The sequence below is a fragment of the Mobula hypostoma genome, chromosome 8, assembly GCF_963921235.1.
Source record: "Mobula hypostoma chromosome 8, sMobHyp1.1, whole genome shotgun sequence".
Classification (NCBI taxonomy): Eukaryota; Metazoa; Chordata; class Chondrichthyes; order Myliobatiformes; family Myliobatidae; genus Mobula; species Mobula hypostoma.
The window spans coordinates 127269779-127290055 of NC_086104.1; the positions used below are offsets into that span (position 1 = coordinate 127269779).

The 20277-nt window shown below is 44.6% G+C and overlaps 1 protein-coding gene across 2 annotated transcripts in view; it reads left to right on the forward strand.

Annotated features, from left to right (window-relative positions):
- Positions 1-14454, forward strand: part of LOC134350916 (ubiquitin-conjugating enzyme E2 D4-like) — a 32319-nt gene extending 17865 nt beyond the window's left edge. The window contains exons 2-7 of one of the 2 annotated variants that reach the window (XM_063056753.1): positions 7426-7489; positions 10092-10123; positions 10208-10285; positions 10377-10482; positions 11704-11797; positions 12486-14453. In XM_063056753.1, the coding sequence (XP_062912823.1) occupies positions 7426-7489; positions 10092-10123; positions 10208-10285; positions 10377-10482; positions 11704-11797; positions 12486-12531 (420 nt within the window). In that variant the 3' untranslated portion in view covers positions 12532-14453. Of the gene's footprint in view, positions 1-7425; positions 7490-10091; positions 10124-10207; positions 10286-10376; positions 10483-11703; positions 11798-12485 lie in introns of both variants that reach the window. The other variant, XM_063056752.1, reaches the window with a different exon arrangement.
- Positions 14455-20277: the final 5823 nt, after the last annotated feature.

Sequence of the window (20277 nt, forward strand, 5' to 3'; positions counted from 1 at the left end):
CCTTCCCAATGGGGGGAGGGGAGAGGAGCTGTATGCATCCTTAACATTAGCGTACATCAAATCCAGAGTCCTCTCCCCTCTGGTTGTACAGCTCACATACTGCGTGAAGTTGGGCAGTGTTCTAGCCATGGTTGAAGTCACCCGAGATGGTAATGAGGGCACTCGGGTGCTGGGTTTGTAATCTGGCTATGACGGTGTAAATGATGTTACACGCCGACGTTGGGTTGGCAGAGGGAGGGATGTACACAACGACCACAATTGTTGCGAAATTTCCCTTGGCAAATAATATGGCCGGAGTCCAACAGCAAAAAGTTCAATATCTGGGCTACAAACACGTTCCTTGATCGTAATATGACCAGGATTGCACCATCTGTTGTTTACCAGAACAGCAAGCCCCCCTCCTTTACGCGTACCGCTCTCAGTGATTCCAATAACTCTACTTTCTGAATTATTGATAGAGAATATTCCTTCTCTTTTTCTCATTGTTTCCCATAGGTGTATCTGCAGCTCTTTTTGACATTTTCACAGTGAAATTAAACACAAAGTCAACAGTGAACACAAAATGCAGCGAACAGCAAATGCACGTGTAACCAGTACGAGCGCTGAGCCACATCTGACGTCTGGTGGCCTCTGCTAGTGCTGCCACATCACACCTGAGTGACGTCAGCTGTTGGCGAAAAAAAACTTCGGTTTTCGGAGCTTTTTGGTTTCAGAATTTCAGATAAAGGAATGTGCACCTGTACTACCTTGTACTTCTTCTCCTCCCCCTACCTTCTTACTCTAACTTCTAATCTTTTTTATCCAGTCGTAATGAAGGGTCTCTGCCCGAAACATCGAGCTGTTTACTCTTTTCTATAGATGCTGCCTGGCATGCTGAGTTCCTCCGGCATTTTGTGTGTATCGCTTCGATTTCCAGCATCTGCAGACTTTCTGTTGTTTGTGATTCGACTGCTGCACTGTGAAGTCTCTTCCGGAGATGCCTACCCTGAAGAAGTTCAAATCTTCCCTTCGACAGGAGTTCAGTGTAACTCTCTTCGACCATGTGCTCACCCAGACCCGCTACCACAGCCGCGTATCCTTCTTGGGAATGTGTCTTTGCTGCCATTTGTGCCACATGGCTTCCAGATCAGTTTTCAAGCTTCTCAGTTCAAACCCACTGGGGACCCCGGTTAATCACATTCAATCGACTGCTTCTCCTGTCGCGTTCTACGTGCTACGCTTTCTGCCATGAGAAGGTGCCTGGTGTGCCTGCCCCAGTCACTTTTACAACTCCGGGTTCTCTCTCCACCGTCTGCAATGGACCTGTCCAATACTTCATCCTCTGTAGGATCCATGTTGTCAATCACTGATTCTTCGCCTTTCTCACGTCCAGCAAGGATAGGAAGATTACCCATGTACAGATCACTGAACCGGCTGTCTCTAATGCCGGCAGGCTGTGAGCCCTGCTGCCGACCTCAACAATTCTAACAATCCTGGGCAGACACAGAACCCAGACTCCACCGCTATCAATGAGGGTTCCAACGACCCAGGACACCTTCAAAGTGCCTATTGCGCCACCTCCAACTCCAGCCTGGACCTTGACCAACAGCTCCTTCAGACTGGGTCTTTACGTGCTGCTGCTGAAACCCCAGTCTCCCCTTCCCCCACCATCACTCTGCCATTCTGTGTCTCCTGGGTTCTCAGAGACTCCATCTTTCTCCCACCCCACCTTCCCTGAACACCCCAGCCATCCTCCCCCTCTGATACCTGCTCTCATCTATGCTGGGTCTTCACAATTTCTCTGACCTTCTCCTCTCTGAGGCAGAATGTTCTGTCCTCAGCAGGGGCCACATCTTTGTCCCCCTGTGCCCACACCTCAGTGAGTTCCGTGCCTGCCATGATGCTGAGCTCTTCTTCTGCCACCTCCGTCTCTGTGCCAACTTCTTTGATAAGAACTCTAGCCCACACCAATGACCCCTTCTCCCATCTCCAACCCTCCTCCTCTTCCTGAACACTCTGATCTGGTTATTTGCCTGCTCTAGATCTTTTCATTGCTAACTGCCAACGAGACATCAGCCATCTCAATTTTACTATTTCTCTCTCCAATTCTAACCTCACTCCTGAATGCACTGCTCTCCACTCTCTCTGCACCATCAAACCCACAGACAAGGGGGGTTGTGTAGTAGACTGGCAGACTGACCTCCACTTTGCTGAAGCCAGGCAACAATTCTCAGACACTTCCTCTTACCCTTTGAACACAACCCCGCCAAGGAGCATCAGGGCATTGTCACCCACATCATCACTGATTTTTTAACTCTGGGGACCTCCCATCCACTGCCACCAACCTCACTGTTCCCTTACCCCACACCTCCCGTTTCTCCCTCCTTCCCAAGATCCATAAACTTGCATGTCCAGGCAGACTAATTGTTTTTGCTTGTTCCTGCCCCACCAAATTTATATCTGCCTACCTTGACTCCTTCCCACCTGGTCATTTCTCTTCCTACCTACATCCGTGACACTTCACACGCACTTGATCTTTTCAATGATCTCCAGTTCCCTGGCCCTGGTCATCTTATTTTCACTATGGATGTCCAGTCCCTATAAACTTGGACTGTTTACTCATTTCCGTAGACACTGCTCAGCCTGCTGAGTTCTTCCAGCATTTTGTGTGTGTTACTTTGATTTCCAGCATCTGTGGATTTTCTCAAGAAAGATTGTTTAATGTCATTTCCAGTCCGCAAATGTAAAGGAGAATGTAATAATTGTTGCTCCAGATCCAGTGCAGCATATAAAAACACACCTTAAGATGAAGAATGCAATGAGAAAAAAAGCACAATAAATACAGCACTTGTGCAAAAGCCTTAGGCACCCAAGATTTTTATATAAATTCTGTTTCAGATGTTTATATTTTGTCTTCTGCATTAGTGTGTCAATAGAAAAAGGCAAATTTTAGATTTCCTTCATTTTCCTAAGAATTAAATGTTACAGAGATATTTTTGTATTTCATTAAAGAAAACAACATTAAGTAATAAAATCAAATAATAAATCATTTTTCAAATAAAAACTTGATTACTTTGTAGGTATTTAGCCCAGTGCATGATTAAATAAAGATAACAAACAGGTGCCAATGATCAATGACATAATGAGTTGAATTAACTAAACGGTTCTACTGAAACAGAAGCGAGTGTAGAAGGAATCAAACTGGGCAAAGGACAACCAAACTGGAGGGTGAGGGTGCGGCAGATGTGACAGTTTAACTTTCAAGTCATCAATTCCTACACCATGGCAAGAGTGAGCATAGCAACAAGACACTGGTGGTCATCCTGCTTCAGCAGGGGCTCCCAAGCAGAAATTTCACAGCAGACAGGAGTTTTAAGATGTGCTGGCCAAGTTCTTCTGAAGAAGCACAAAGAAACAGGCAAGGTTGAGGACAAGAAACGCAATGGCTGGCCACAGAAACTTGAGGGCAGCAGATGAACGATCCATCAAACTAACGTCCCTTCTAAATCAGAAGAATTCCAGCACTGCTATCAGCTTTGAGCTCAGAGAAACCACTGGAACCCAAGTACACCCTTTTACAGTCTGGAGAAGTCTTGTCAGAAGTGGTCTTCATGGAAGAGGTGCTGCCAAAAAAACATTCCTCCGAAGTGGAAACAAAGCTAGGGGACTTACCTGAGCACATAGACACAAAGACTGGGGTGCTAAACAAGGCAGTAACTGCTCTCGACTGACAAGTTAAAATTTGAAACAAGAAGTAATTTGTCCATAGAAGAGCTTGAGAGTGCAACATGGATGAGTATCCGCAGCCAGCAGTGAAGCACAGCGGAGGTTTCCCGCAGGTTTGGACTGCATTTCTGCAAATGGAGTTTGTGATCTGGTCAGAATTAATGGAATCCTCAATGCTGAGAAGTACAAGCTGATCCTCATCCATCACACAGTACCATCAGGGAGGCATCTGTTCAGTCCAGACTTCTTTCTGCAGGACGACAATGACCTGTGTTGGCCGTGTGTTTGGGATCATTGTTTGTTCTTCTTTTCAGCCAAAAGAGGAACAAGGGGCTCTGCGACGGATGATATGACTTCCACAGAGCCCTGACCTCAACTCATTGAGGCAGTCTGGAATTGACTGAAGAGACAGGAGCAAGCGAGACGGCCAAAGTCTGCAGAAGAGCTGTGGCAAGTTCTCCAAGATGCTTGAAACAACCTACCAGCCAACTTTCTTGTAAACTTGCACAATAGTATATCTTAAGAGAATTGGTAAAGTTTTAAAGGCAAAGGGTAGTCACAACAAATAATTATTTGATTTAGTTTTTTTTAACTATTTACTTCTCTTTGTAGTAATTCTTTTGATATTTAGGAACTCTTCATTATTTTTGGAAGCACCTTCACTTTACAGAAGTTTTTTTTTACATGGGCTGAAGACTTTTGCATAGTACTGTATTAATACATAAGGTAGCCTATATACATTGATTGTATGCCCATAAAGTGATGGCAGGTGTAGGAGAGTCTGTATAAAGGGTGACCCTGACAGGAAATGATGAAGTGGTGGTGGGGTGGAGGTGTTGATAATCCTTACTGCTCTGTTTTTGATCTGACAATTATTCTGCCTCTTTCTGACCTATTATTCTCCATTGTCTCATCCCTTATTATCAGTCCTTTTTTCATTGAATTTCTACCCATCCATCCAGACACTAACGTTCCGTTGTTCTCTCCTTTATCATTTCTGCATTTTAAGATTTAATTTGCTTGGATATCTCCCAGTTCTGTAGAAAGATCATTGATCTGAAACATTAACAGTTTGTTCACAGATGCGGCCTTGCCTATTGAAAATTTACAGTAATATGGTGTACTGCTAAAATCAAACGTGATCATTTCCTTACAGTAATGTAGCGGCTGGCGCAAAGCTAATATTTGGGTGTTGAAGTTTGGAGTTCAATCCTGGTGTTGTCTGTAAGGAGTTTGTATGTTCTTCCTGTGGACACGTGGGTTAGCTCCCACAGTCCAAAGGCTTATTGGTTGGTAGGTTACTTGATCATTGTAAATTGTCCTGTGGTTAGGCTAGGGTTAAATAGACGGGTTGCTGGGTATTGCCAGAAGGGCCTGTTCTACACTGTACCTCTAAATTAATAAATTAATTAATAAATGGTTTTATGGCATATAATATTACGGACCAAGTGATGGGAGATTGGGTCAAGGTGGAGGGCTGCCCTCTGGATCAAAATTGTGAGTAGGTGTCTGGCAAGAGGGAGATAATCAAGGAAATAAGATAAGACTAGGAGCAGAATTATTCCATTTGGCCTTTCGAGTCTGCTCTGCCATTCAATCATGACTGATTTATTATACCGCTTAACCCCATTCTCCTACTTTCTCCCTATAACCTTTGACATTGTTACTAATCAAGAGCCTATCAGCTTTCATTTTTTATATATATATATCTATATACACACACACGCAATGACTTGCCTCCACATCCATCTGTGGCAGTGAATTCCAAGATTCACAACCCTCTGGCTAAAGAAACTCCTTTTCATCTCTGTTCTAAAGAGACACCCTTCTATTCTGAGGCTGTGCATTCTGGTCCAAGATTCTAGGGAACCTCCTCTCCATGTGCACTCAAGCTAGGCCTTTTAATATTCAATAGACTTCATTTAGATCTCTTCTCCCCCCACCCCCTGCTTCATTTTTCTGAACTCCAGCGGGTACAGGCCCAGAGCCGTCAAACGCTCCCTGTATGTTAACACTTTCATTCCCAGAATTGTGCTGGTGAGCCTGCTGGATCCTCTCCAATGCCAGTACAGATAAGGGGCCCAAAGCTGCTCACAATACCCTGTGCGGTCTGACGAATGCCTTACAAGGCCTCAGCGTTACGTCCTAGCTTTTAAGAGTCAAGGCAGTACAAAGGAATGTCTGTTAGGCAATTGTGACCGCGAATGTGCTATCTGAAAATGCGAGCAGATTTCCTAGAACGTTTCAAATGGGAACTTGCTGAACACTTGAAGGTAAAATGTAATTGCAAGAATGTCTGAAAGAGCAGTGTCTGGGGTCGGGAGGTGTGGATCTGCGGAATGACGTTGATTGAGTTACCCTTTCAAAGAAGCAGCACAGATATATTGGGCAGCACACACTCCGTAGTCACTACATTAGGTACCTCCTGTGCCTAATGAAGTGGCCACTTAGAGTCTGTTCAGAGCTTTCTGCTGCTGTAGCCCATCCACTTCAAGATTCAGCATGTGCGTTCACATATGCTCTTCTGTACACCATTGTTGTCACGAGTGGTTACTTGAGTTACTGTCATCTTCTGAACAGCTTAAATCAGCTTGGCCATTCTCCTCTGACCTCTCAGGTGTTTTTGCCCACAGAACTGCAGTGGATGATTTTTTGTTCCTCTGTACCATTCTCTATAAACAGAGACTGCTGTGTGTGAAAATCCCAGGAGATCAGCAATTTCTGAGATACTCAAACTACTCTGTCTCACACCCCCTTTCTGATATTTGGCCTTTACGACAACTGAAGCTCTTGACCATGCTTTTTCGCATTGAGTTGCTGCTACATGATTGGCTGATATTTGTATTAATGAGTGGCCACGGTTTATTTCAACATGCACAGAAAGCTTTTATCCCGTTGATAGAGGGTATGATCTCCCTCTGTTTGTGGCTTTGTGTAGAGCAAATTGTGATAGGGTTATATTTTATGTGGAGAATTGATAGTACATAAATTTTATATCTCCTTGAAACTCTTTTGGTACGAATTTGAATTGAATTGAATGATCTTTATTTTCATTATACATAGGTACAATGAAACTCTGTTTGTCTTCCTCTCAGGCAATTAAATAAAGTGGTAGATAAAAACAAGACAGTAATAGAAAAACAGTATTAAATAGATAAGTAGTAGAAAATAAGTTGCAGCAGCACCAGAATATCACAGTAATGCACAAAGTGCCGTTAGTGCAAGTATTTGAGTCCTTGTGTGTTCACGTGTGTGCTCACAGTTTCAGTCATTGTTCTGTGGGAGTGGTGTGATGGAGGCCGCAGCTCTGGGATAGAAGCTGTTCCTCAGTCTATTTGTTGTGGTTTTTAGTGTCCTGAACCTTTTGCTGGATGGCAGCAGGTCAAACAGGGAGTGGCCGGGGAGTGTGGTGTCTTTGGTTATGCTGATTGCTTTCCTCCTGAGTTTGCTGGAACAGATGGTGTCCAGTCCTGGGAGCTCCATCCTGACAAGTCGCTGGGCTGCCTTCACCACGCGATGCAGGTCTTGTCACTCAGTGGCTGTGCAGCTGGCATACCCCACTGTGGCGCTGTTGGTCAGGATGGTTTCAATTGTGCTTCTCCAGAAGTTAAGCAACAGCTTTTGTGGGAGTTTGGTCATCAAATAAATATTGCTGAAGTCTTGAGAGTTTCATGCCAATGCAGTCGACTTGGCTGACGTATGTTTTTCATTGTCCTTCAGGAGTACCAGGATTTGGAGCGTGACCCTCCTGCACTGTGTTCAGCAGGTCCAGTGGGAGATGACTGTAAGTGGACCAAATTATGGAGCGTGTTTCTGAACTGCTGCTAATACCAGACAAAGTTTTCATTCAATGTGGGAATTTGCTTGATCACACATCTATATTTATATTGCGCCTAAGCGATGACAAAATGTGCCAAAGTGAGTAACGTTGGAGCCTCACTTACTGCTGCCCTCCCCACAGAGGAGGTAGAAGACAAGTTCAGCAGAGGTTTCCAACTGAAGGTTAGATAGTGAAAAGTTGGTTCTACTGGTGAGTCAGTCAGAATCAATGGGGATTTTGTTGAGAAAGGTACAGTTAGAAGAATGTTTCACTCAGAGTAATCAGAGGTTTCAATTTAATCTGCCTTTCCGTGGTGGTGAATAATTGGCTTGTTATGTCACAGATATTCATGTTATAACTAGAAGGAAACTAAATTGTTCCTGCTGTAACATCTTCGTTTGAACAATACCTCCTCACCTTAATCCCCCCGTCACCCTAAAGGAGTTGCACTTTTTGTTTTGTTACTATATATTTTTTATTTAGTCATCATCTCCAATCTCATATGGAACATAGAACATTACAGCACAATACAAGCCCTTTCGACCACAGTGTTGTACTGACTTCTTAACCTGCTCCAAGATCAAGCTAACCTTCCCCTCCCACATAGCCCTCAATTTTTCTATCATCCCTGTGCCTGAGAGTTTCTCAGATATCCCTAATGTATCTGCCTCTACCACCACCCCTGGAAGGATTTTCCCAGCACCCACCACTCTCTGTGCAAAAAAAAAACCTTACATCCCCCTATACTTTCCTCCACTCACCTTAACGTTATGCCTCCTCATATTAGCCATTTCCACCCTGGTAAAAAGTCTCTGGCTGTCCACTTGACCTCCTCCAGTCTTGTATCCCCACTTACGCCATTCTTGCCTCTCTAATGTAATCATTCTACATCAGCAACCATTCATTAAGCCTTCATGGCTTTGTGCTCTGGAAGTCCATCATAAAGCAGTTCTTTGTCTCTTCTAACACTTTTCCTTTAAGATGATCCTTAATATTTAACCCTTTACATTTTTGGTTAACTGCCTATTTTCTCCTTATGTGCCTGGGTATCGTTATTTGATGGAATTCCTGTGAATTCATGGAATGATTTCTGTCGTAAGTTGTTGAAGGCAAATGCAAGATCCATTACAGTAGGTTCATGCTGTTAAAATCATATTCTGACAATTGTAGACGCTGTATTTTTAATAACTTCTCATTTCAGTCATTCCTTCGCTGAACAGTGTCATACTGTACTTCAATGATAGACTAGTAAATGTGGAGAGGATGTTTCCTATAGAGGGGAGTCTAGGATCAAAGGGTGGTGAAACTGTGGAATTCATTGCCACTGATGGCTATGGAGGCCAAGTTATTGGGTGTATTTAAAGTGGAGGTTGATGGTTCTTGATTAGTCAGGGGGTCAAAGGTTACAGGGGAATGCGTTTGAGAGGGATAATACATCACCCATGGTGGAATGGCAGAGCCAAATAGCCTAATTCTGTTCCTATGTCGTGTGTTCTTATGTTGGTATCAGGGTGGGTGTTATACTGAATGTAGTTAACTTGCTGCAAAATAACTAGGGAGACAAATGGTGTGTTATACTACAATGTGAAGGATTAAGAGTATTAGAAAAAGGAATCCCCTCTGTTTGTGATAAAGACCACTCCTAAGAGTATTCCCTGGCATTTGTCACCATACCTGAAGAAGAATTGCAAGATTCAACGTATTCACTGGCTTCATTCCTGAGAGGAAAGTGATGTCCTACAAAGAAAATTCAGTAAGGTTGGTTTGTGCTCGCTAAAGTTCAGAAGAATTAGCCTCACTCTCATTTGTAATTCTTCGATGGCCCTGCAGACTATGTGCTGATAAGTAGTGCTAACAACGCTGAGGGTCGAGAAATAGGAGCAACGTGTCAGGATGAGGGTCAATCTTGAGGACTAGGAAGAAGTAGTTGTGAATAAGAGGTTGTGAACTATATAACTCTGTCCTCAAGAGTTGTGGATAGTTAGCCTTGGTGTGTGTGTGTGAGACAGAGCGAGGGAGAGTGTTCAGACACTGAGGGATTGGTGTTGTGAAAGCAGAGGTGAGACAGAAGTTTCATCGTCATCATCTTGATCTTATTAAATGGCTGAAAGTGTTGGATGATCAACCTGGGCAAGACCAGTTCAGATTTGAAATGGAATTCGTAAAATTTAGCAGGTGTGGAATATGCGATTGAATGCCAGAGAACAAATAGATCGGGTTGCAATGGAAATGAATAAAAAAGTGAGTGTGTAGGTTGTTGAATCAGTTTAGTGTTGACATGAGTTCAGGAGACTGATGGTTGTAGGGTGATAACTGTTCCTGAACTTGGTGGTGTGGGACTTAGGGCTCCTGTACCTCCTGTGGTGGGTAGAGTTCTGTCCTGTAACATCGTTGTTCCAGTGAGTACAGGACAGTACTGTACCATGCAGACTCCGGAGGGATCATATGTGATGTGTTCTGTAGGAAGCAAAGCCTTGGTGATTTAGTGAAGGACGAAGAGAACAGGGATGAAGAAGGTAATCTCTGACTTTAAGAAAAAGCCATTGACACTTTCTTTCTTTCACAGATTTTCATTGGCAAGCCACTATCATGGGGCCAGTAAGTATCGCCTCTTTGTACAGAGTCCCTTTTGCTATCGCTGCCAATGTTACTACTGACATTTTCTGTATTGTTTTACTACAGAGTGACAGCCCTTACCAAGGTGGCGTCTTCTTTCTGAATATTCACTTCCCTTCCGATTATCCTTTCAAACCGCCCAAGGTAACAGCCAGAGCACAGGTCATTCAGCAGTGTTGTTTTGTTACTGCACTCTGCAGAGGGAGTTAAAGTCTCTTTCCTTGCCTTTCCACAGGTTTCGTTCACAACAAAGATTTATCATCCGAACATTAACAGTAATGGAAGCATTTGCCTCGACATCTTGCGCTCACAGTGGTCTCCAGCTTTAACACTATCAAAAGGTATGGGGAAACAATGGGGCACACTCACGGTGTTCCAGTTAAAGTAGAACTTGTTAGACTTAGCGGATGCAGGGGCTGTGATTTTAAGATCTCATCCTCCTGAACGCAAATGTTCCTTAATCTAGTCTGTGCTTGGCTGAACTTAGCCTTGGCCTCATTTGAGATAGGAAGGTTACAAAGGAAGGTTGGGTTGGGTTGATCTTTGAGTAGTTTAAAAGGTTGGCACAGCATCCTGGGCCTAAGAGCCTGTACTGTTTGGTAATGTTTTGTAGATACTCCCTCGTGGTCCTAGAATGTGACTTGATCAGTTAGAACTTAGAACAGTACAGTATGGGAACAGGCTTTTCTCCTCACAGTATTGTTCTGAACTGATTAAATGAGTAATCAAATGGCCAACCAGACCAATCCCATGTGCCTCCACAACGTCCATATCTTTCCATTTCCCTCACATCCCTGTGCCTATCTGAATGCCTCTTAAAAGTTCCTAATGTATCTGTCTCTACCACCACCCCAGGCAGCGCATTTCGGGCACCCTCCACTCTCTGTGTAAAAAAACAAAAACTTGCCCCCACATCTCCTTTGAACAACCCCTCTCACCTTAAATGCATGCCCTTGTTCCAAGTTGCTAGTTATTTGTGCACGTCAGAGATGTTTTTTTCCTCCCTGAGCTCTCTGTGATCATATACTAATCCTGATGCTAGCTACATGTACTCGAACTTGCACCAAGAATCCCATTTATGCTTCGCTCTGGCCTCAGGGACTACATTGGCTGCAGGAGACGCAATACCTATTGGTATTATAGATGCGTGGAGGCTGCTGCCAGGGATGGTTGTAGAGACAGCTACATAGGGACATTTAAGAGACTCTGAGATATGTGGAGGGAAGGGTTTGGTTGATCTTGGAGTGGGTTAAAAGGGCAGCACTACATTGTGGACTGAAGGGCTGAAAGCATGCTGCACTATTCTTAACCTTGTGTGATGCCCTACTCCCCATCTCTGCAGTCTTCTTCAACCTAAAATCTCGGTGCCCCAATTCTAGCCTGATAGTCAAACAAGAAATCGTAGACCATCCTTTGATCTCTCTGTTCGGAGCAGCAGACAAATCCATAGCCCATTATCTTATAGGGAAGAGTCAGTGAGTGAGTACAAGGCAGTTGAATAATGAATCTGTGAAATCAAATATGTCATTTAGTAATCTCTTCTTGCTTCTGATTTCCCTCAGTTCTTCTGTCGATCTGCTCACTGCTGTGTGACCCAAACCCTGATGACCCTTTGGTACCAGAGATAGCGCATACCTACAAATCTGACAGGGAAAAGTAAGTATCAGTATGCAATCTACGTACCGACTACTTGCTCTTCACTTGGTCTATTTGAAAACTGACATTGGGTAAAAAAAAATTATTTACAAGAATGAACCGTTCATTCTTACATTTGCAGACAATACATTAAGTAGTGTCCTGTTACATTTCTTAAAACCAACAAGTGAGGAGCTTTCTCACCCAGCCCATGCAGCAGCACTTGATGTCCATTTGTCCCATTTGTGTTTGTGTCCTTGGGAACAGACCGTACAGTTGAGAATCGTGATCCTGGTGTGTGGAGAGAGGAATCTGCAGTATGGTTGATCTGCCTGGTTTTATTGGATTTACAGTTGAAGAAATAGAGGACTTGTATGGACAGAGTTCTGTGAATTAAAAGCAAGCAATAATTCTCCCCCCTTTTTGCTCCCTCCCCTACTCCATCCCCTCTCCCCATCCCCACCTCCATTCCCCCTCCTCCTGCTCCCCACCCCCTCTCCCCTCCCTCCATCTGTACCCGTCCCGTCTCCCCCTCTTCCCCTTCCCTGTCTCCCCTTCTTCACTCTGCTCTCCCCTTTTCCCCCTCCCCTCTCCTCTCCCCTGTCTCACCTTTTCCACTCTGCTCTTCCCTTTCCCCATTCCTCCACCTCTCCTCTCCTCTCCCTCACACCTTGAACCCCCTTGCCTCCCTTCCCCCCTCTCGTTCCAGGTACAACAAACTGGCCAGAGATTGGACAAACAAATATGCAATGTAGAAGTGACCACCAAGAAACAGAAACTCCTTTACATAATCCGAATGCAAAAATAAAAGCTGGCTGCAGTTTTATGGAATCACCTGAGCCATTCCGAGTGAATGTTGTATTTGGTGAGGAGTTCTGTCGGAAAGCTGGGCCACCCTGCCCTTGGCCTGAGCAATCAGCCAGCCATGTATGGATGTGCATTTTGAAATATACATATTATATAAATGATATCGCCGGTTTCTGTGACAGCAGTCAGTTTGCTGGCTTTCCAACATTTTACCCGTCACAGAGGTGAGGGAGGCAATAGCAACTTTGTAAGTGTTTTGTTTTGGAAGTGTGATGCTTGTTTTCCTTGATCTATTTATGCTGTCTGCACTTCATCTTGTAGAGTGAGTGTGTTTTTTATATATAGATTATATACTTGTGTCTGTATATACACATGTAGAACTCAGCCTCTCCCAAGCACAGTTTTAGTGAATATTGCGATTGGTGGTGTTGGTGACTCAGTTGCATCTGCTGAGTCTCACTGGAAGTGAAGGTTCCTTTGCAGATGTACTGACGCACAACCCCTGGTCAGCCTCCCACCTACCTACCCAAAAGGACTCCCTTGTAACAGGGTATGTTCATCCTCTGATGCCAACACTTGGGTCCTTTCCCAGGCAGCCACCCTGTTGGATACTGTCCCATCCTCATCCTCTAGTGCATGTCTTATGCACTGGCCACCCCCCTGTCATCGCTGCACTTCAGAGACCTCGTGGAGCTGGCCCTGAATAGGTGCCAAAACTGGGACCTGGGACTTGCGTCATTTTACACTGTCTGTAAGGTCAAGGGGGACATGCCTGATTGGTTTCCCTGCCGTCGCCCTCCTGTCCCACCAAAAGACACTACTTCATGTGGTAGGGAGGTCCTGCCACGCCAGTGGGTCAGATATGAGATTCACATCTAGTACTGTAGGCTCTAGCTCACGTGTACTGTCTGGAGTTGTCCCTGGCCCCTTTAGAAACGGTGCCCTCACACTTGAATGGCAGACAGGGCTTTCAGTTCTTTAAGCTGGCTGCAACTGGTAACTGGATCTGCGATGGTTAGCAGATGCTGACGGGCTTTTCATCTACTGGTGCCAACGACCAACAGCACGATCAATGGCTGGTCTGTCACAGAGATTACTGTATCAGCCATATTGCAACCAGGCTGAAGCCTAACTCAGCAGAGGGTGGAGATCAGGTTCCAGTATCTTCCTTTCTGTTTTCTCCCTGGTTTGAGTGGCCCATAATGTAACTGACAGAAGCCTATGGATTGGGGCTTCTGATTCACCTCTTGTGTTTAATCCTTAAGTGTCAAATGGAAGGGAGAGAGAGAACAGTGATCAGAATTGAGAATGATCCAGTAGGGACTGTGCTTGAGGCTCTAATGAAGTTTCATTGCCTTTTGAGCCAACACAAAAACTCTTGCTGCCCGTACGTGTGAGGTGGCTGGGCTCTAGCCCTGGGCAGTTTTAGTAATTCTTGCCTTGCTTCACAGGGTACCTTCTGCTTTGAATGTGGAAAATTCCCTCTTGTGGAGGATTTGAAGTGAGTTTGTAGACTAGGGAATCAGTGTATCACCTTTTACCCACTCTGCCATTGATGTACACCTGCTTGGTCAGTTGTGTGAGCTGATGTCGGTTTCCTGCCAAGGTGTTACCTTGTCTGCAAACTCCAATGGATTCTTTTAAATTTAAATAATGAAGAACTATGATTGAACATGAAAAAGATCAAATATACACTTTCTTTTTAGTTTAAATGATGGGATTTAAGTCAGTTTTCACTGAAATGATATAGCTTTGTGTTGGTACAATGTAGTGTTTCGTCTTTTTTAATGGTATGTTGCAATATACAAATTCCTTTCCTAAACTGTGTGAATAAATTGGTGGCTGGTTTCTGCTCTAACTCACTTGTTGCTCAGTGTCTTTATTGAGATGAAGTGTTGACCCTCAGACCCAGGACACACATGACCATTCAGTTCTGTAGCAAGAACATGGAAAACTATTCACTGTCCTGTTCTCTCCCCCCCTCCCCCCGAAGAAGAAACATTGGACTTTCAGCCTCTTGCGAAGGGGGGCAGTTGGGCTCAGGCATTCAGCCCCCTTTAGACTAGCATCGTAGGAGGCTATTCATCGTGAGCATTAGGTAGATCACATTTAATCGGCATCTCAGAACCACCTGTTTGGTTACAGTAAATATACTCTGCATGAAACAAATTTATCAACTTTTCCTGAAATTCAGTTGAGCGTTCAATCAGTGTTTTCAGGAGCGCACTTCCATTTTTCCCATCTGACTTCCTGCCATCAGCTGTGATTAGCAGGGCTGAAGTTTTAAGGTATGTGTTTTGTTGTCTGACTCCCTTCTGTTGGACCTTTCTCTACTGTATCTGCCTTTTTATCTCAGTCACCTTAAACAATTAGATCACTAAACTGGAGAAAGGTCAGTTTTGATGGTATCAAAAATGATCTGGCAAGTGTGGATTGAGACAGGCTGTTTTCTGGCCAAGGTGTGCTTGGTCAGTAGGAGGCCTTTAAAGGCGAAATTTTGAGAGTACAATGCTTGTATGTGCCTGTCAGAATAAAAGGTAAAGATAACAAGCGTAGGGAACCTTGGTTTTCAAGAGATATTGCGGCCCTGGTTAAGAGAAAATAGGTGCATAGCAGGTAGAAGCAAATGAGGTGCTTATGGAATGTAAGAAATGCTGCAAGAGAACTCTTAAAGAAACCAGGAGGGCTAAAAGAAGACATGAAGTTGCTCTAGTAGACAAGGTGAAGGAGACTGCAAAGGGATTCTTCAGCGGTTTGAACGGGGCACGACTGCGCAAACGCGTGGAGGTCTTCCAGTGAGAACAGCAGGAAGAGTTTAAAAAGAAGACAGCTTTACAGAGCGGGCGTCGGAGGAGTGAGTGACGGAGTAGTGGGAGACAGAGTAGGAAGGCTTTGGCTGAATGGGGCTTAGGCGATAAGGGGTCAAGGCCATAACGGGTCAAGGCGATGTAGGTTATCTGTTTAGAATACAGACAGGAAGTATGCGCGTGAGGCTGGTTTTCTGTGCTCGGTGTCAGATGTGGAAGGTCATGGAGACTTCTAGCCTCCCGGACGGCCACATCTGCACCAGGTGTGTCGAGCTGCAGCTCCTTAGGGACCATGTTAGGGAACTGGAGATGCAGCTCGATGACCCTCGTCTGGTCAGGGAGAGTGAGGAGGTGATAGAGAGGAGTTATAGGCAGGTAATCACTCTGGGGCCTGGGGAGACAGTTAAGTGGGAAGGAGAGGGAAGGGCAAGAAGCAGATGATAGAGAGTACCCCCGTGGCTGTCCCTCTTAACAATAAATACTCCTGTTTGAGTACTGTTGGAGGAAACGGCCTACCTGGGGGAAGCAACAGTGGTCGCACCTCTGGCACAGAGTCTGGCTCAGAAGGGTAGGGAAAGGAAGAGGATGGCAGCAGTGAGAGGGGACTCTATAGTTAGAAGGTCAGACAGGGGATTCTGTAGATGCAGGATAGAAACGTGGATGGTAGTTTGCCTTCCAGTTGCCAGGGTCCGGGATGTTTCTGATTGCGTCCACAATATCTTGAAGTGGGAAGGAGAACAGTCAGAGGTCGTGGTACATATTGGTACCAATGACATAGGTAGGAAAAGGGAGGAGGTCCTGAAAACAGACTACAAGGAGTGAGGAAGGAAGTTGAGAAGCAGGACCTTAAAGGTAGTAATCTTGGGATTACTGCCTGTGCCATGTGACAGTGAGTGTAGGAATAGAATGAGGTGGAGGATAAATGCGTGGCTGAAGGATTGGAGCCGGGGGCAGGGATTCAGATTTCTGGATCATTGGGACCTCTACAAAAAAGATGGGTTGCACTTGAATCTGAGGGGGACCAATATCCTGGCGGTGAGATTTGCAAAGGCTATTGGTGAGAGTTTAAACTAGAATTGCTGGGAGGTGGGGACCGAACTGAAGTGACGGAGGAAAGGGAGGTTGGCTCACAAATAGAGAAAGCTTGGAGACAGTGTGAAAGGGAGCATAGGCAGGTGATAGAGAAGGGACGTGCTCAGACCGATGGTTTGAGCTGTGTCTATTTTAATGCGAGGAGTATTATGATTAAAGCGAATGAGTTTAGAGCGTGGATCAGCACTTGGAGCTATGATGTTGTGGCCATTACAAAGACTGGGATGGTGCAGGGACAGGAATGGCTGCTTCAAGTGCCAGGCTTTAGATGTTTCAGAAAGGACAGGGAGGGTGGCAAAAGAGGTGGGGGTGTGGCACTGTTGATCAGAGATAGTGTCATGGCTGCAGAAAAGGAGGAAGAGGAAGTTATGAAGGGGTTGTCTACGGAGTCTCTGTGGGTGAAAGTTAGGAATAGGAAGGGGTCAATAACTCCACAGGGTGTTTTTTATAGACCACCCAATTGTAACAGGGACATCGAGGAGCAGATAGGGAGACAGATTCTGGAAAGGAGTAATAATAACAGGGTTGTTGTTGTGGGAGATTTTAATTTCCCAAATATTGATTGGCATCTCCCTACAGTGAGTTTAGATGGGGTGGAGTTTGTTAGGTGTGTTCAGGAATGTATCTTGACACAATATGTAGATAAGCCTACAAGGCTGTACTTGATCTGGTATTGACAAGCTGGTCAGGTGTCAGGTCTCTCAGTGGGAGAGCATTTTGGAGATAGTGATCACAATTCTATCTCTTCTACCATAGCATTGGAGAGGGATAGGAATAGACAAGTTAGGGCAATGTTTAATTGGAGTAAGGGGAAATATGAAGCTATCAGGCAGGAACTTGGCAGGATGGTAGGGTACAGGAACCAGGGTGTACAAAGGCTGTTGTAAATCTAGTCTAGCAGAAAAGAAGAGCTTACAAAAGGTTCAGAAAACTAGTTGTAAATTTTTTGGTATATTTTCTTGCTGGCAGTTTGATGTTTATTTTTAGAAGCTTTTTGTATGACGCATGGCTCCGGGGTTGTACACCTAATGGGTTCTTTTTTTTCTCACTTTTTCTGTTTAGTAGGTTTTTTTTGTTATCACATTTTTTTCCAATCTTTAAGATAATTTCTTTTTTGAGACTTTGTAAGTGTTGTTACTTCAATGTACTCGTGTTATTTCTTTTGTATAATATAACAATAAAAAGATTTGAAAAGAAAAAAAATTAGGTAATGATAGCGATCTAGAAGATTACAAGGTTAGCAGGAAGGAGTTTAAGAATGAAATTAGGAGAGCCAGAAGGGGCCATGAGAAGGCCTTGGCGGACAGGATTAAGGAAAACCCCAAGGCATTCTACATGTATGTACGGGCAAGAGGATAAGACGTGAGGGAATAGGATCAATCAAGTGTAACAGTGGAAAAATGCGTATGGAACCGGAGGAAATGGCAGAAGTACTTAATACTTTGCTTCAGTATTCACTAAGGAAAACGATCTTGGCAATTGTAGGGATGACTTGCAGTGGACTGAAAAGCTTGAACATGTAGATATTAAGGAAGAGGATGTGCTGGAGCTTTTGGAAAGCATCAATTTGGATAAGTAACCGGGACCAGAAGGGATGCACCCCAGGCTACTGTGGGAAGTGAGGGAGGAAATTGCTGAGCCTCTGGCAATGATCTTTGCATCATCAATGGGGACCGGAGAGGTTCCGGAGAATTGGAGGGTTATGGATGTTGTTCCCTTATTCAAGAGTAGGGATAGCCCAGGAAATTATAGACCAGTGAGTCTTCCTTCTGTGGTTGGTAAGTTGATGGAGAAGATCCTGAGAGGCAGGATTTATGAACATTTGGAGAGGCATAATATTAGGAATAGTCAGCATGGCTTTGTCAAAGGCAGGTCGTGCTTTATGAGCTTGATTGAATTTCTTGAAGACGTGACTAAACACATTGATGAGGGTGGAGCTGTATATGTAGTATATATGGATTTTAGCAAGGCATTTCATGAGGTACCCCATACAAAGCTTATTGAGGAAGTAAGGAGGCATGGGATCCAGGGAGACATTGTGGATCCAGAACTGGCTTGCCCACAGAAGGCAAAGTGTGGTTGCAGACGGGTTATTTTCTGCATGGAGGTCAGTGACCAGTGGTGTGCCTCAGGGATCTGTTCTGGAACCCCTACTCTTTGTGATTTTCATAAATGACCTGGATGAGGAAGTGGAGGGATGGGTTAGTAAGTTTGCTGATGACACAAAGGTTGGGGGTGTTGAGAATAGTGTGCAGGGTTGTCAGAGGTTACAGCGGGACATTAATAGGATGCAAAACTGGGCTGAGAAGTGGCAGATGGAGTTCCACCCAGGTAAGTGTGAGGTGGTTCATTTTGGTAGGTCAAATATGATGGCAGAATATAGCATTAATGGTAAGACTTTTGGCAGTGTGGAGGATCAGAGGAATCTTAGGGTCCGAGTCCTTAGGACACTCAAAGCTGCCACGCAGGTTGACTCTGTGGTTAAGAAGGCGTACAGTGTACTGGCCTTCATCAATTGTGGGATTGAGTTTAAGAGCCCAGAGGTAATGTTGCAGCTATATAGGACCCTGGTCAGATCCCACTTGGAGTACTGTGCTCAATTCTGGTCGCCTCACTACAGAAAGGATGTGGAAACCATAGAAAGGGTGCAAGAGGAGATTTACAGGGATGTTGCCTGGATTGGGGAGCATGCCTTATGAAGACAGGTTGAGTGAACTCGGCCTTTTCTCCTTGGAGCGACGGAGGATGAGAGGTGACCTGATAGAGGTGTACAAGATAATGAAAGGCATTGATCGTGTGGATAATCAGAGGCTTTTTCCCAGGGCTGAAATGGCTAGCACGAGAGGGCATAGTTTTAAGGTGGTTGGAAGCAGATACAGAGGAGACGTCAGGGGTAAGTTTTTTTACACAGTGAGTGGTGAGAGCGTGGAATGGGCTGCTGGCGGTGGTGGTGGAGGCAGAAACGATAGGGTCTTTTAAGAGACTCCTGGATAGGTACATGGAGCTTAGAAAAATAGAGGGCCATGGGTAAGCCTAGGTAGTTTTAAGGTAAGGACAGGTTTGGCATAGCATTGTGGGCCAAAGGGCCTGTATTGAGCTGTAGGTTTTCGATGTTTCTATATGTTAGGAACAAAAGGATTGCAAGGGACAAAATTGGTTCTCTGGAAGACCGGAATGGTAATCCATGTGTGGAGCCAAAATAGATGGGGGAGAGCTTAAATAATTTTTTTGCATATGTATTTACTCAGGAGATGGACACAGAATCTATAGAAGTGAGGCAAAACAGCATCAACTTCATGGACCCTGTACAGGTTACAGAGAGAGATATTTGCTGTCCTGAGACAAAACAGGGTGGACAAATCCCCAGGACCTGATAAGATGTTTCCTTGGGCCTTATGGGAGACAAGTGCGGACATTGTCTAGACCAGGCCTAGCAGAGATATTGAGTCAACCTTTGTGACAGGAGAGATACCAGAAGATTGGAGGATAGCCAATGCTTCGAAACATAAACCAGGAAATTATAGTCTGGTGAGCCTGACAACAGCTGTGGGAAAGTTATTGGAAGATATTCTAAGGGACCAGATACACAAGTATTTGGATAGACATGGACTGATTTGGGATAGTCAATGGCTTTATGTGTGGTAGGATGTCTAACCAATCTTAGAGTTTTTTGAGGAAGTTACCAGGAAAGTGGATGAAGGCAAGGCATTGGATGTTGTCTACATGGACTTTAGTAAGGCAATTGACAAGGTCCCGCAAGGGAGGCTGGTCAAGAAAGTTCAGTTGTTCGGCATT